Below are 15,542 nucleotides of genomic sequence, written 5' to 3'. Positions count from 1 at the left end.
TTTATATTTTTGTTGAGTGTAGTACAGTACATACTATATGCTGCACAGCACACAGTGCAGTGCACAAAATAGCAGACACTGCAGGTGTCATTGCAGGGTCCCAACTGATGTGTGTGATTTTCACCTGATACTCAACTCAACTTTATTTATAGAGCACTTTTGAACAGCCAAAACTGAAAAAGTGCTGGTCATGAAAGTCATAAAAACAACAAAGCAACCCAACAACAATAATAAACAGCACAATTACAATAGGGTCCTCGTAGGACGTTTTCCTACTTGGGCCCTAATAAAAACAACAATAAACAAGCAAAACAAGTAAAACAGAGCAAGTCTCATATTGTGTTAAAATCCAGTGAATAAAAGTGGGTTTCAAGATTGGTTTTAAAAACAGACAGTGAAGAGGCCTGCCTAATGTGCAAAGGTAGATCATTCCAAATTTTTGAAGCTGCAACAGAAAATGATTGATCCCCTTTGAGTGTTCACTTGGACCTTGGTACCACGAGAAGCAGCTGATCAGCTGCCTAGGTTAAATACCTAGGTTATTTAAACAGCAAATGTACTTGGGCTCATCTGTACACCCATGGGCATTTTCTTCTTAAATTGAAGTGTGGTAAGGTACAGCATTGGTGCATTGCAGAAAATAACTGCTCTGTAGACCAAAAAAAAAAAAAAAAAAATCTTGTCAAAAGTGTGCATTTACAAGTGCATTAACAGTGCCTTGCAACAAAAAAAAGTATTCAGTCCCTTGGTATTTCACACATTTTAATTTGTTTATGCCATATCGAATACAAAAAGTAAATCAGGCTTCTTATTATAAAAAATTCTAAAATGATCTTCTTTATACTCAATCTCAAGGAAAATCTCTACAACTTCATATAAATTAATTAAAATTATAAAAGCCAAGATGATCAGTTGCATATGTAATGGAACGCTTTGGTGTAATACCTGTAAATAATCAGTTTTATTGCCAGTTTTCTTCAGACAAGTCAGGGGATGGATTGTCTTAAAAGAAGATTTGAAACTTCAGCTACAATTTGCCAGAAGGTACATCTGAGATGCAAACCTAGATTTGATGTTTTGGTGAAAGAAAATCCTCCTCTATACCACTTCATCATGAAACTGTATAACTGGGGATACAAAACATGCACTATGTACAATTTCACCAATCACAGCCACTGAAGCCTATAACAACTTCTGGGTGTCTTTGTGGCTTTCCTCACTCTTCTTCTTGCACAGTCACTCAGGTTTTTTTAGATCTGTCTACTCCACACAGAATGACCAGAGTGTGCCATACTGTTTGTATTTCGTCATAATTTATGTAAATAAAGTCCAAGACATATTCAATGACTTGGAAATGTTCATGTATCCATCCCCTGACTTGGTAGAGATCAAGATAGATCTCTTGATGTGTTTAATTTAATGAGGAATAGGCCACCACAGTATATAATGACAAAGAAAAACATTGATTATGATGATGCATTTTCATTTTAGGTGGCCTCGCTGCAGACACAGAGGAACGGTTGGTGGAATATCTTCTAAACCCCGCACACTACAATAAACTGATTCGTCCTGCGACCAATGGTTCCGAGTTGGTGACTGTGCAGCTGATGGTGTCGTTGGCCCAACTCATCAGTGTGGTGAGCACTGATTCCCCCGAATAGATCTTGTTTGCCAAAATGTTAGCATCATATACACTCCTTGAGCAGGAGCAAACAAAAACTGACATGGAGGCGACACATGGCAGCGTTTACCGAGCGCTCCTCAGTTATAGAAAAACTTAAAAAAAAAAAATAATGGAAATGCGTAGGAGCATTGTTATACAAAGCTAAAAAATAAATGCATCAATGCCAAAGTCTGAGCCTGTATCAGAGGCCAAGCCTACAGTGTTCAGGTGTAAGGTCTGTCTTTACTAGACTTGTGTAGGCCTATGTCAGTTAATCAACAAAATGTGTAATTTGAAATTTAACTGAAGTTTTGCCTTAAAGGAAAAGAAAACCCACTGATAAAATACAGCTGGGATAGACTGTACTATAAACTAACGATTGATGTGTATTAATGAAAATAAGGAGCTCTTACAACTGAAATATCCACCTCCGAAAGGCGACATTTAAGCAGAATTCATCCATCATCGATGATTTCATAAATGCTGCCACTGACACAATTTTAACCAATCAGAAAAACCCCCCTGGATGGCTTGTGGCACTGCTGTGACGTGGCATGAGCACAGAAAGCTACACATGGCGAACACACACTGATGTAAAAGTCCTCTCTCCCTCTCTCTCTCTCTCTCTCTCTCGTGCGCTCTCTCCCTCACTCTCTCTGTGTCTCCCTTGCTCGCCATTTTCCTACTGAGCAAACACAAAACCTTTCAACTGTAAAACTAAATTTCTAAATGTATCATCTGCGGCGCTCATGGGAGTAACTCTGGGTAAACACTGAAGGATTTTGGTGTTTTTTTTCCCCCATTCAGTGGAGAGAAAGTGAATCTCTGTTCGGCTGTCCTCCTCAGCTGTGCTCTGAGCTGCTGTTACAGCATTTCACAGCCTCAGGACGTTGAAGTGGCTAATTTTTCATTAACAGTTCAGTTCATTTTTTGGAAAATCCATGCTCGGCAGCACAGACCATTTGAACCCGAGAACTGGGTGGAAATTTGCCGTTAAAATTTGTCTCGGCTGCGGAAGAAACAACTTGGCTTCAGTGCAGAAACCTCCCCCTCCTCTCCTCCCATTCAACAGTAAACAGAGCAGAGATCAGGCAGCACGAGAGAAGTTTCACAGACGTAGTTTCTCACCAGTACTGGAAAATCTCGCAGGTTGAATTGGGAAATTCCGATCTGCGAATTACGTCGGAACCAGATACCGATTCGGGATCCAGGATGTTGATTGCTGCTTATGTGCTTTGCCTCTTCTATACTGAAGAGTGACACTGGCAGAGTTGTGAACCTCTGTGCCCCTGTGACGTAACATCACTGTTATAGCAGCTGTCATGGCCACCTGCTGGTGGCTTTAGACCAGCCATACAAAAATGCTCTTAACTTTAACATAAATGATCACACATGCCTACAACTTTTCATATGGGCTCTCAATATCATAATCTACCAACCCAATCATAAATTATCAGTGGGTTTTCTTTTCCTTTTAATGCTCATGTCAATGTGAATGTTTGAAGTGGGAAGCCAGAGCCGCTGAAGGCATCGTGAAGGAAATCACGTCAAAGTGGGATGGTCAAGTGTCTTACTGGAGCCAGTTGTCAGGTCAACAACATCCCACCTTCTCAGGGTGTCGCCCACCATCTGATATGCCAACCAGTTAACTTCTAACCATCTAAACCAGTTAACAAGAACTATCCCCAGCAGCTCCTAGTCAACTCTTGTTTTTTGTAGTGTACATTACAAAAACAAATAGCAGTAACCTCCAGTGGCCACCGGGACCCAGCGATTGGTGGTACAGGCTCCCCACTAAATGGCAGTATTTAATTACCGTGCACTCAGTGTGGGCCCATCTATCCATTTATTTTATGTTATGTCATTGTGTTGTAAGATGCCACCATGGCCCAAAATAGGAGGTTCACTGGTCCTCGTCTGTACCTATCACAATTTCAGAGTTGAACATGCAGTGGTTCTTACAGATTTACTGATGGGAATCTACCCACTGATTCATTGACTGACTCCATTAAGCCTATCCATGTCATGCCTGAAGGAGCCCCAGCTTTGCCTCACCGATATAATGGGAGACGAAACTTAAGTGAACATTTCTGGACAACCCAGTCTCACGCATTTTTTTTTCGTGCTCCCATCATGAAATGAGTCAAATTTTCGTGACATGGTTTTTTTGTTTTGTTTTTATCTTACTATTACTAACCCCCCACCCCCCAGACCCTCCGCATCACTTTTCATTTCGTGCACCTGTCACAGAATCTATTCAAATTTCGAAATTCATGATCCAGTTATGAAAATTTTGGCACTTTTCATGACAATATCAAAACCCAATAGATTAATGTGTTTGTGATGCTGGATCACAACATGCTGTGAAATATGGTAGTTTCAGGAATCTCAGTTTTCTGGTTTCACAGTTAATGACTTTCATGGGATAGTAGGCCAGTGTTCATGAAAAACGTTGCACCCTCCTACTGTTCTTGCAGTGAATTCCACTATGACCCCCACCAACCCTGACGAAGAACTTCAAAAGGTTCACAACTGCTTCGAATCCACTGCATGGCCATGGAGTTAGGGAGTAGTACAACCCCTGGCAAAAAGTATGGAATCACCGGCCTAGGAGGATGTTCATTCAGTTGTTTAATTTTGTAGAAAAAAAGCAGATCACAGACATGACACAAAACTAAAGTCATTTCAAATGGCAACTTTCTGGATTTAAGAAACACTATAAGAAATCAAGAAAAAAAGATTGTGGCAGTCAGTAACGGTTACTTTTTTAGACCAAGCAGAGGAAAAAAATATGGAATCACTCAATTCTGAGGAAAAAATTATGGAATCACCCTGTAAATTTTCATCCCCAAAACTAACACCTGCATCATATCAGATCTGCTCGTTAGTCTGCATCTAAAAAGGAGTGATCACACCTTGGAGAGCTGTTGCACCAAGTGGACTGACATGAATCATGGCTCCAACATGAGAGATGTCAATTGAAACAAAGGAGAGGATTATCAAACTCTTAAAAGAGAGTAAATCATCACGCAATGTTACAAAGATATTGGTTGTTCACAGTCAGCTGTGTCTAACTCTGGACCAAATACAAACATGGGAAGGTTGTTAAAGGCAAACATACTGGTAGACCAAGGAAAACATCAAAGCGTCAAGACAGAAAACTTAAAGCAATATGTCTCAAAAATCGAAAAATGTACAACAAAACAAATGAGGGACGAATGGGAGGAAACTGGAGTCAACGTCTGTGACCGAACTGTAAGAAACCGCCTAAAGGAAATGGGATTTACATACAGAAAAACTAAATGAAAGCCATCATTAACACCTAAACAGAAAAAAACAAGGTTACAATGGGCTAAGGAAAAGCAATCGTGGACTGTGGATGACTGGATGAAAGTCATATTCAGTGATGAATCTCGAATCTGCATTGGGCAAGGTGATGATGCTGGAACTTTTGTTTGGTGCCGTTCCAATGAGATTTATAAAGATGACTGCCTGAAGAGAACATGTAAATTTCCACAGTCATTGATGATATGGGGCTGCATGTCAGGTAAAGGCACTGGGGAGATGGCTGTCATTACATCATCAATAAATGCACAAGTTTATGTTGATATTTTGGACAATTGAAAGGATGTTTGGGGATGATGAAATCATTTTTCAAGATGATAATGCATCTTGGCATAGAGCAAAAACTGCAAAAACATTCCTTGCAAAAAGACACATAGGGTCAATGTCATGGCATAGGGTCAATATCAATGAGCAGATCTGATTTGATGCAGGTGTTAATTTGGGGGATGAAAATTTACAGGGTGATTCCATAATTTTTTCCTCAGAATTGAGTGATTCCATATTTTTTTCCTCTGCTTGGTCTAAAAAAGTAACCGTTACTGACTGCCACAATCTTTTTTTCTTGATTTCTTATAGTGTTTCTTAAAGCCAGAAAGTTGCCATTTGAAATGACTTTAGTTTTGTGTCATGTCTGTGATCTGCTTTTTTTCTACAAAATTAAAAAACTGAATGAACATCCTCTGAGGCCGGTGATTCCATAATTTTTGCCAGGGGTTGTAGAAGCAAAAAAAAAAAAAAAGCCTTAACGTTTGTTAATATTGACAGTGGACACAGCAGACCTGTGTGGGGGATGTCTTATTGTGTCTAGAAGTTCAGCAGAACTTGTGTGAAACATATGAAGATTTTATCTGTAGTTCTCTGCAATGAGATGTCTGTTGAACTATGTTTATTTACAGCCCAGTCATTTTGAAACTCACTATTACTAACCCTACTCCTTCCCCCAACCCTAACCATAACCACCCAACCCCCCCATTTCACTTTTAATTTTGTGCAGCCATCACGGAATGTATTAAAAGAATTCGTGCTGCTGTGACGAAAATGTGGCGCTTTTCTTCACAATATCACAAACCAATAGATTCATATATATTTCATGCTGCTAAATCACGACATGCTGTGAGACTGGGTTGTTCATTTAAAATAGGTAATTATATTGGGCTGCAACCAATCCCGCTTTAGATTATCACCATGAGACAATCTTTTTCATGCATATGCCCATGATGCTTCACTGCAACCAAATCCAGCACAGGAAGGTAAATTTAAGGCAAAGGTTCGTACATATTGAAGTAGCGCTCTACATTCAGCAGCCTTCATAAGCAGTTTAACCTCCCTGTTTTCTTCTTTCTTTTTTTTTAAATCTAAATCTGTTTTTTTTTTTACTTTGAACTCCATAAATACACAATCTACCCCCCCCCCCCCCCCAAAAAAAATACATTTTCAGAATTATATCTGTTGAATTTTAAACACCTGAATATTGCATTTGCATGTGCCCAAGTTCAGTTTTTTAAAATCTACAATTATGGCTTTAAGTCCAACATTAATTTAAATTTTAAGTTTTAAAAAATCAGTTTTCTTCATTAATTTTGTGTTATAATGCTTAAAGTCAAACATGATCATTAAAAGCAACATCACACATTTGTAAACATGCATGTCTTTGTCATCTTCTGCAGCATGAGAGAGAACAAGTGATGACCACCAACGTCTGGTTGACACAGGTGAGAGTCCTCTTATCACCTCAACACAAGATACCACTATAGCTCTACCAGAGAGAGAGAGAGAGAGAGAGAGAGAGAGAAAAGCATAAGAGAATAATTAATTAAATATTGGGTTTTCAGCAGCTTTGTATTTGCCAATGTGACAGCCAGGTGAATGAGCAGTGGTGCGCTAACTGCAGGGTGAATCTGCACCGCTGTGTTCAATGTTTCACTGGTGCCACGGCCGTGACGCCGCTCATGTGGAGCAGCAGCTGTGAAAGCTGACAACATTGATTTAGCCTCAGCCGCACACAGCCGAAGAGACATCAGACACTGCACAGCCTCAAAAACCCAAAATCTGACAGCCAATGAGTACTGAGTCAAAATCTATGAGCAGAAACAGTTTGTGATTTTGCGATGGGGTGTGTATGAAGCCTCCCATAACTACAACCTGCAAAAACTCTAAATTACTGTGACCCTCTTCTGCATGGTTGGCTCTTTGTCTGCTTGCAGCTGGGGCCTATAACAGGGTGTGCAACAGGTGTGCATGTGAATTAGAGTAAAACAAATGCTCAAGTCAAACTTGTATAGCCAATTGTGTGGTGTATTTATATTAAAAAAAATGATTTACATAGCCCAAACACACAAAGGTCTGAAATAGCTGCACATTCCAAATAAAAGGGGCTCGTCCATGTAACATTTTGTACATTTAAAAAATAAATAAAAAAATAAAAAAATAGTGCTGTAGTCTGCAGATTACTTTTTAATCTTTGAGATAAAAGGTAAATATGCTTTTTGTAGATGTAGAGTAGAGCAAGGTATACAAGGCTTAATAATAATGTCAGACTGTGTGTGTGTGTGTGTGTGTGTGTGTGTGTGTGTGTGTGTGTGTGTGTGTGTGTGTGGTGTTGATAACATATTTTGTATGTTTGTTTAAACAGTTCTGCAGCCTGTAGATGTATTTTTCGTCTTTGGTAAATAAATTAGTCTTGTGTTTTATGAATGTAGGCCACAGGCCCGTACACAAGTCATTATAAGATTGGCTAAATAAGAGGAGCTTGTCCATATAACATTTGTACATTTAAAAAAAAAAAAAAAAAAAAAAAAAAAAAAAGTGCTGCATACTGCAGACTTCTTTTTAAAATATGTGGGCTCTAAGGTAAGCCCACTATTTGTAAATGTAAAAGGGCATGGAAAGGCATTGTGAAGACAAATGGCACAGGATGTCCCTCAAGGCACAGGATGTCCCTCACGGTATTTGCAGTCATATCGTCCAGCCGACTTACAGACAGACCTTCTTGTGGCAGACCAAAAGAAAAAAAACGCAGTCACCTCTATGACCCTGCCAGTGTGTCTTCTGGTTGCTTTAAGGAATAAGTGACTGAAGTCTGATCTTACTGATCCTCAGGAGTGGCAGGACTACAGACTGACGTGGGTCCCTGAGGAGTTTGATGGGATGATGAAGGTCAGACTACCTTCAAAGCACATCTGGCTGCCTGATGTGGTTCTCTACAACAAGTGAGTTACTCATTCACCGGCAAAATGTCTCCCAGAGGATGCACACAGGATCATGGATGCATTCATGCTCATAACATTTGAACAAAATGCCAAAGCACATACAAGCGTGTGCACAGGATTACAGTGCAGTGCAAAAGATTTAGGCACACTGCACCTTTAATAAATGTCATGTTTTACTGTGTTTTTTATTTTTATTTTTGAGTGTGTCAGTCAACTGGAGACCCCAGAGCAGAGAATTACACAGATGTAAAATTAGAACAGCCTTGAATAATAGCTGTGGTGGTGCAAAGAGTTAAAAACACAGCAGAGGATAAGTCCATTTAACAACTCTGTGTAGGAACAGACAACAGTAGGAACAGTAGATCAGGATACAACAGGACGTCAGTCCACAAGGTGACAGTGTCCATGCGGGAACAAGCAAATGAGTTAACTAGGAACAGAAGCAGATGGTCAATATATAGAGATCAATCATACCCTGTAGGACATCCACGGATCGGCATTGTGTAGCGAAGTAATCATTTGTTTCCTCGGAGTTGGCTGTTGAAAACATCTCTAATCTCTTCTGGAATCCCAGAGGACAGGTTCAGCTGGAGCTGTTTTTCCTCTTTCTCTCTCGTGTGCTGCATGAGGTGGAGAACGCATTAGAAACCATCTAAAAGGTAATGTTTATATTGTAATAGCTTGATAAAACAGTTGCATGTTTTTTTTCTTCTCATGAGTAGCTGTAAAATTATATTTATGATAGATTTAACATCTCGTCATAATCGTTCAGATGACCTGCGCTGTGATGCGGTGCGCTGACGCAATGACTCACACTGACATACAGTGTTTTTTGATTGTTTATGCAATGTTCACATAATTAATGCGTGATGGAGATTTTGGCCATTTCAAAATTTTCTTCGCACACTTGTACGAAGACTGTACAACAGTTTGCAACGGGTTTACTCTCCTGCATGGCAGAGTGCATGCAATTCCGCAGATCAAAGTCGTGCAAGTGTCGGGGCATCGTACGTCTTGTGTTAATTAAGCACAGGAAATGAGCGTGCATGTTAAAGTGGAAGCCTAAATGTCCGTGAGAAAGGAAGTAAAGCCAAAGGAAACAAAGACCAGTTGCATCACAATAAATGCACCAATTTAGTAGAATTCACTAGATCCAACAACGTCAGATGCGTCCAATGCATTTGACACAAAGGGAGCGTGCGGTGTGAAAGGCACTTAAGGTTTAAGAAATGGTACAGTCCAGTTTAAGGGTATCTAAAGTCATAGTAAAAGATTCTTCCAGGCATGAAAACACACACATAAACTGAAGTTTTTACCTCTTTTGGGGTGTCCAAGTATTAATTGGGGGATCAGATCCTTCAAGTATACCCCATATTTTTAAACCATTTCCAGAGGCACTGTGAGATATCTGTGAGTTCTTTACCAAACAATGTGTAACCCTAAATGTATTCCTCAGTCTACAGAGTATATTACAGTACTAATCTGATCAAGTGTCTTTATATTCTCTCAAACTATAAAAAAGTATATATATATATATATATATATATATATATATATATATATACGAGGTCTGTCCATAAAGTATCGTACCTTTTTATTTTTTTCAAAAACTATATGGATTTCATTCATATGTTTTTACGTCAGACATGCTTGAACCCTCGTGCGCATGCGTGAGTTTTTCCACGCCTGTCGGTGACGTCATTCGCCTGTGAGCACGCCTTGTGGAAGGAGTGGTCCCGCCCCCTCGTCGGATTTTCATTGTCTGGAAATGGCGGAATGAAAAGGACTTTTTTTCCATCAGAATTTTTTCAGAAGCTGTTAGAGACTGGCACCTGGAAACCATTCGAAAACTTTATCTGGCTTTCAGTGAAAATTTTACGGGCTTCACAGAGAATAAGGACTTTAACTACAGGTTTAAGGACCCCTTTAAAGGACGGTTGGTGCGCCGCGCTGCGAGCTGCGACGACGCGGCACAAACCACTGGATCATTTCTAAGCTGATGGCTCTGTGGATACGAGACCGTCGTGTGCTCTTTCTCTGGTTATCACAAGACCTGGACATCAGCCATTTTCCGGCAGATTTCACTTTTAACAAGAGATTTTGTCATGGAAAGCCGTGCGGAGGCTTCGCGCGTCACGACCGATTCACTGATGAAGCGAGACAAAGGAACACCTCCGTTTCGGAGTGTTAGAGGACAAGTTGTTAAAAGTGAAATCTGCCGGAAAATGGCTGATGTCCAGGTCTTGTGATAACCAGAGAAAGAGCACACGACGGTCTCATATCCACAGAGCCATCAGCTTAGAAATGATCCAGTGGTTTGTGCCACGTCGTCGCAGCTCGCAGCGCGGCGCACCGACCGTCCTTTAAAGGGGTCCTTAAACCTGTAGTTAAAGTCCTTATTCTCTGTGAAGCCCGTAAAATTTTCACTGAAAGCCAGATAAAGTTTTCGAATGGTTTCCGGGTGCCAGTCTCTAACAGCTTCTGAAAAAATTCTGATGGAAAAAAAGTCCTTTTCATTCCGCCATTTCCAGACAATGAAAATCCGACGAGGGGCGGGACCACTCCTTCCACAAGGCGTGCTCACAGGCGAATGACGTCACCGACAGGCGTGGAAAAACTCACGCATGCGCACGAGGGTTCAAGCATGTCTGACGTAAAAACATATGAATGAAATCCATATAGTTTTTGAAAAAAATAAAAAGGTACGATACTTTATGGACAGACCTCGTATATATATATATATATATATATATATATATATATATATATATACACACACACACACACACACACACACACACACACACACACACACACACACACACACACACTCAAAAATATAAACGCAACACTTTTGGTTTTGCTCCCATTTCGTATGAGATGAACTCAAAGATCTAAAACTTTTTCCACATACACAATATCATCATTTCCCTCAAATATTGTTCACAAACCAGTCTAAATCTGTGATAGTGAGCACTTCTCCTTTGCTGAGATAATCCATCCCACCTCACAGGTGTGCCATATCAAGATGCTGATTAGACACCATGATTAGTGCACAGGTGTGCCTTAGACTGCCCACAATAAAAGGCCACTCTGAAAGGTGCAGTTTTATCACACAGCACAATGCCACAGATGTCGCAAGGTTTGAGGGAGCGTGCAATTGGCATGTTGACAGCAGGAATGTCAACCAGAGCTGTTGCTCGTGTATTGAATGTTCATTTCTCTACCATGAGCCGTCTCCAAAGGCGTTTCAGAGAATTTGGCAGTACATCCAACCAGCCTCACAACCACAGACCACGTGTAACCACACCAGCCCAGGACCTCCACATCCAGCATGTTCACCTCCAAGATCATCTGAGACCAGCCACTCGGACAGCCGCTGAAACAATCGGTTTGCATAACCAAAGAATTTCTGCACAAACTGTCAGAAACCGTCTCAGGGAAGCTCATCTGCATGCTCGTCGTCCTCATCGGGGTCTCGACCTGACTCCAGTACGTCGTCGTAACCGACCTGAGTGGGCAAATTCTCACATTCTCTGGCATTTGGCACGTTGGAGAGGTGTTCTCTTCACGGATGAATCCCGGTTCACACTGTTCAGGGCAGATGGCAGACAGCGTGTGTGGCGTCGTGTGGGTGAGCGGTTTTCTGATGTCAATGTTGTGGATCAAGTGGCCCATGGTGGCGGTGGGGTTATGGTATGGGCAGGCATCTGTTATGGATGAAGAACACAGGTGCATTTTATTGATGGCATTTTGAATGCACAGAGATACCGTGACGAGATCCTGAGGCCCATTGTTGTGCCAACATCCAAGAACATCACCTCATGTTGCAGCAGGATAATGCACGGCCCCATGTTGCAAGGATCTGTACACAATTCTTGGAAGCTGAAAATGTCCCAGTTCTTGCATGGCCGGCATACTCACCGGACATGTCACCCATTGAGCATGTTTGGGATGCTCTGGACCGGCGTATACAACAGCGTGTACCAGTTCCTGCCAATATCCAGCAACTTTGCACAGCCATTGAAGAGGAGTGGACCAACATTCCACAGGCCACAATTGACAACCTGATCAACTCTATGCGAAGGAGATGTGTTGCACTGCATGAGGCAAATGGTGGTCACACCAGATACTGACTGGTATCCCCCCAATAAAACAAAACTGCACCTTTCAGAGTGGCCTTTTATTGTGGGCAGTCTAAGGCACACCTGTGCACTAATCATGGTGTCTAATCAGCATCTTGATATGGCACACCTGTGAGGTGGGATGGATTATCTCAGCAAAGGAGTAGTGCTCACTATCACAGATTTAGACTGGTTTGTGAACAATATTTGAGGGAAATGGTGATATTGTGTATGTGGAAAAAGTTTTAGATCTTCTACAAAATGGGAGCAAAACCAAAAGTGTTGCCTTTATATTTTTTGTTGAGTGTATATATATATATATATATATATATATATATATATATATATATATATATATGTGTGTGTGTGTAGTTTGGGTGTTTTGGGTGCATCTCCCCACGCAGTACTTATGTACTCACAATGTTTAACCCGGACTGAATCTTCATTTTCACACAAATAAAAGCCAACCCTGTGGTGAGTCAGTGCTGCTGCCACCATATGTGTACAGCCCACACACACACACACACACACAGTTGCATTCGTCCACTCCAAACTTGTGATACTGCTCAGGCTACATAGGCATACATCCAAGTCTCATGAGGCACTTTGAAGGCACAGCCAGCACTGCATTACACACTCAGATGGATAAGCACTGTGTGCAAATGTCACACCCTCTGAAAAAGGGGAGAAATAATCACAAGAGTGATTTGGCGGTGTTTCCTTATCAAGAGCATTTAGCGCAATGAATAAACATATTTCCAACAAAACAAATACTGCTTTGGAGACACATATTTACAACATTCAAAATGATAAACAGTGTTTAAGTGTAATAACTATGTCTCTCAGGCTTTCTGTCCAGTATTGAGAAGTGAAATCTTAAACTTCAATCAAGCTCATATGAATAAACCATCTTTTTAAGCATGCATCGCCGCAAGTCTGTATCTCTGTCTGTATACTCTATCTCTGTAAGTGAGATAGAGTATCTCGTCAATAGTTTTACATCCTCATTGAAGACAACTTTGGATGCTGTAGCTCCTCTGAAAAAGAGAGCTTTAAATCAGAAGTGCCTGACTCTGTGGTATAACTCACAAACTCGCAGCTTAAAGCAGATAACCTGTAAGTTGGAGAGGAAATGGCGTCTCACTAATTTAGAAGATCTTCACTTAGCCTGGAAAAAGAGTCTGTTGCTCTATAAAAAAAGCCCTCCGTAAAGCTAGGACATCTTACTACTCATCACTAATTGAAGAAAATAAGAACAACCCCAGGTTTCTTTTCAGCACTGTAGCCAGGCTGACAAAGAGTCAGAGCTCTATTGAGCCGAGTATTCCTTTAACTTTAACTAGTAATGACTTCATGACTTTCTTTGCTAATAAAATTTTAACTATTAGAGAAAAAATTACTCATAACCTGTTATGTGCAGACACGAGTTGAGGAGCGGACCAGCATCTGACTGAACCCAGCACTAAATAACCAGAAAGCGGTTCCAAAAACAAAAATTTATTTCCCTTCTGTGCAATAATTTGTGTACAACATAAATGTGCGGTTGTCTGGCGAGGTGAAGGACGGCGCGCTCTCCAGCGCCCAAATGGATCGAAGCCCGACACTTCTAGACCCAGACTCACCGCCGAACACCCCCAGGTGGATACGACAAACTGACTCTGTGAAGGATGGAAAAGGTGAGGTAAGTCAACAGCTACAACAAATATCCTTCAAAGGCACACTATCAGCAACACATTCAGGTCTGAATTTAAGCTTTATGTAAATGAGCAGCTTCTCACAACAGGTGGAGGATCATCATTCCGTACGCCACAGCAGTGAGAAGTGAGCTGCACAATTCTCATCAATGTTCAAATATACTGCGTAACAAAATACCAAATTACTGTTAACACTTATTCAGACAATCATCACCTCTGATGTGTGCTGACAGCATGTGTCCCTCACCCGTCCTCCTTCACAGGCACAATGTGTCAAACCCAGGCGCGGTCCTCAGCGTCTCACAAATGAACGTCACAAGGTCAAGTTCCCGGCAATTCTGCTTGAATCACTCATGGCTTAAATGCAGAACGCCATCTCATTATCTGCTTCAGCTGAAAGTCTTTAAGTTTGCACGTGAGCATCATCCACAGGTGCTGCAAGTCATTAGGCCTGCACGTGAACATCCTCCACAAGTGCAGCCAATAATGCTGATGAGGGTGAAGGACTCTTCTGCCAGCACCTTCTCCACAGACAAAAACCCAGTTTGCATACCACCTGGAGAGCAAAGAAAAGAAAACACCAAAATATCCAGCTAAACCCCCCAACACACAACATAACCATCCCAAAGACGTATCGTTATCTTTGGCTGCTTTCAGTGATGCCGGTATTTGGTTAGATTCTTTCTCTCTGATTGTTCTGTCTGAGTTATTTTCATTAGTTACTTCCTCCAAACCATCAACATGTCTATTAGACCCCATTCCTACCAGGCTGCTCAAGGAAGCCCTACCATTATTTAATGCTTTGATCTTAAATATGATCAATCTATCTTTATTAGTTGGCTGTGTACCACAGGCTTTTAAGGTGGCAGTAATTAAACCATTACTTAAAAAGCCATCACTTGACCCAGCTATCTTAGCTAATTATAGGCCAATCTCCAACCTTCCTTTTCTCTCAAAAATTCTTGAAAGGGTAGTTGTAAAACAGCTAACTGATCATCTGCAGAGGAATGGTCTATTTGAAGAGTTTCAGTCAGGTTTTAGAATTCATCATAGTACAGAAACAGCATTAGTGAAGGTTACAAATGATCTTCTTATGGCCTCAGACAGTGGACTCATCTCTGTGCTTGTTCTGTTAGACCTCAGTGCTGCTTTTGATACTGTTGACCATAAAATTTTATTAAAGAGATTAGAGCATGCCATAGGTATTAAAGGCATTGTGCTGGTTTGAATCATATTTATCTAATAGAGTACAATTTGTTCATGTAAATGGGGAATCTTCTTCACAGACTAAGGTTAATTATGGAGTTCCACAAGGTTCTGTGCTAGGACCAATTTTATTCACTTTATACATGCTTCCCTTAGGCAGTATTATTAGACGGCATTGCTTAAATTTTCATTGTTACGCAGATGATACCCAGCTTTATCTATCCATGAAGCCAGAGGACACACACCAATTAGCTAAACTGCAGAATTGTCTTACAGACATAAAGACATGGCTGACCTCTAA

General features: G+C 40.9%; 1 protein-coding gene across 1 annotated transcript in view; it reads left to right on the top strand.

Moving 5' to 3' along the window:
- The window catches only part of chrnb2 (cholinergic receptor, nicotinic, beta 2), a 74,652-nt gene that overhangs the window by 46,366 nt on the left and 12,744 nt on the right, over nt 1-15,542 (top strand). The window contains exons 2-4 of the mRNA XM_034174782.1: nt 1,492-1,637; nt 6,676-6,720; nt 8,108-8,217. Coding sequence (XP_034030673.1) covers nt 1,492-1,637; nt 6,676-6,720; nt 8,108-8,217 — 301 coding nt within the window. The remainder of the gene's footprint in view (nt 1-1,491; nt 1,638-6,675; nt 6,721-8,107; nt 8,218-15,542) is intronic.

Source organism: Thalassophryne amazonica, chromosome 7 (genome assembly GCF_902500255.1).
Source record: "Thalassophryne amazonica chromosome 7, fThaAma1.1, whole genome shotgun sequence".
Taxonomy (NCBI): domain Eukaryota; kingdom Metazoa; phylum Chordata; class Actinopteri; order Batrachoidiformes; family Batrachoididae; genus Thalassophryne; species Thalassophryne amazonica.
The sequence above is the reverse complement of the archived record's forward strand: the minus strand, read 5'-3'. Positions and strand labels throughout refer to the sequence as shown.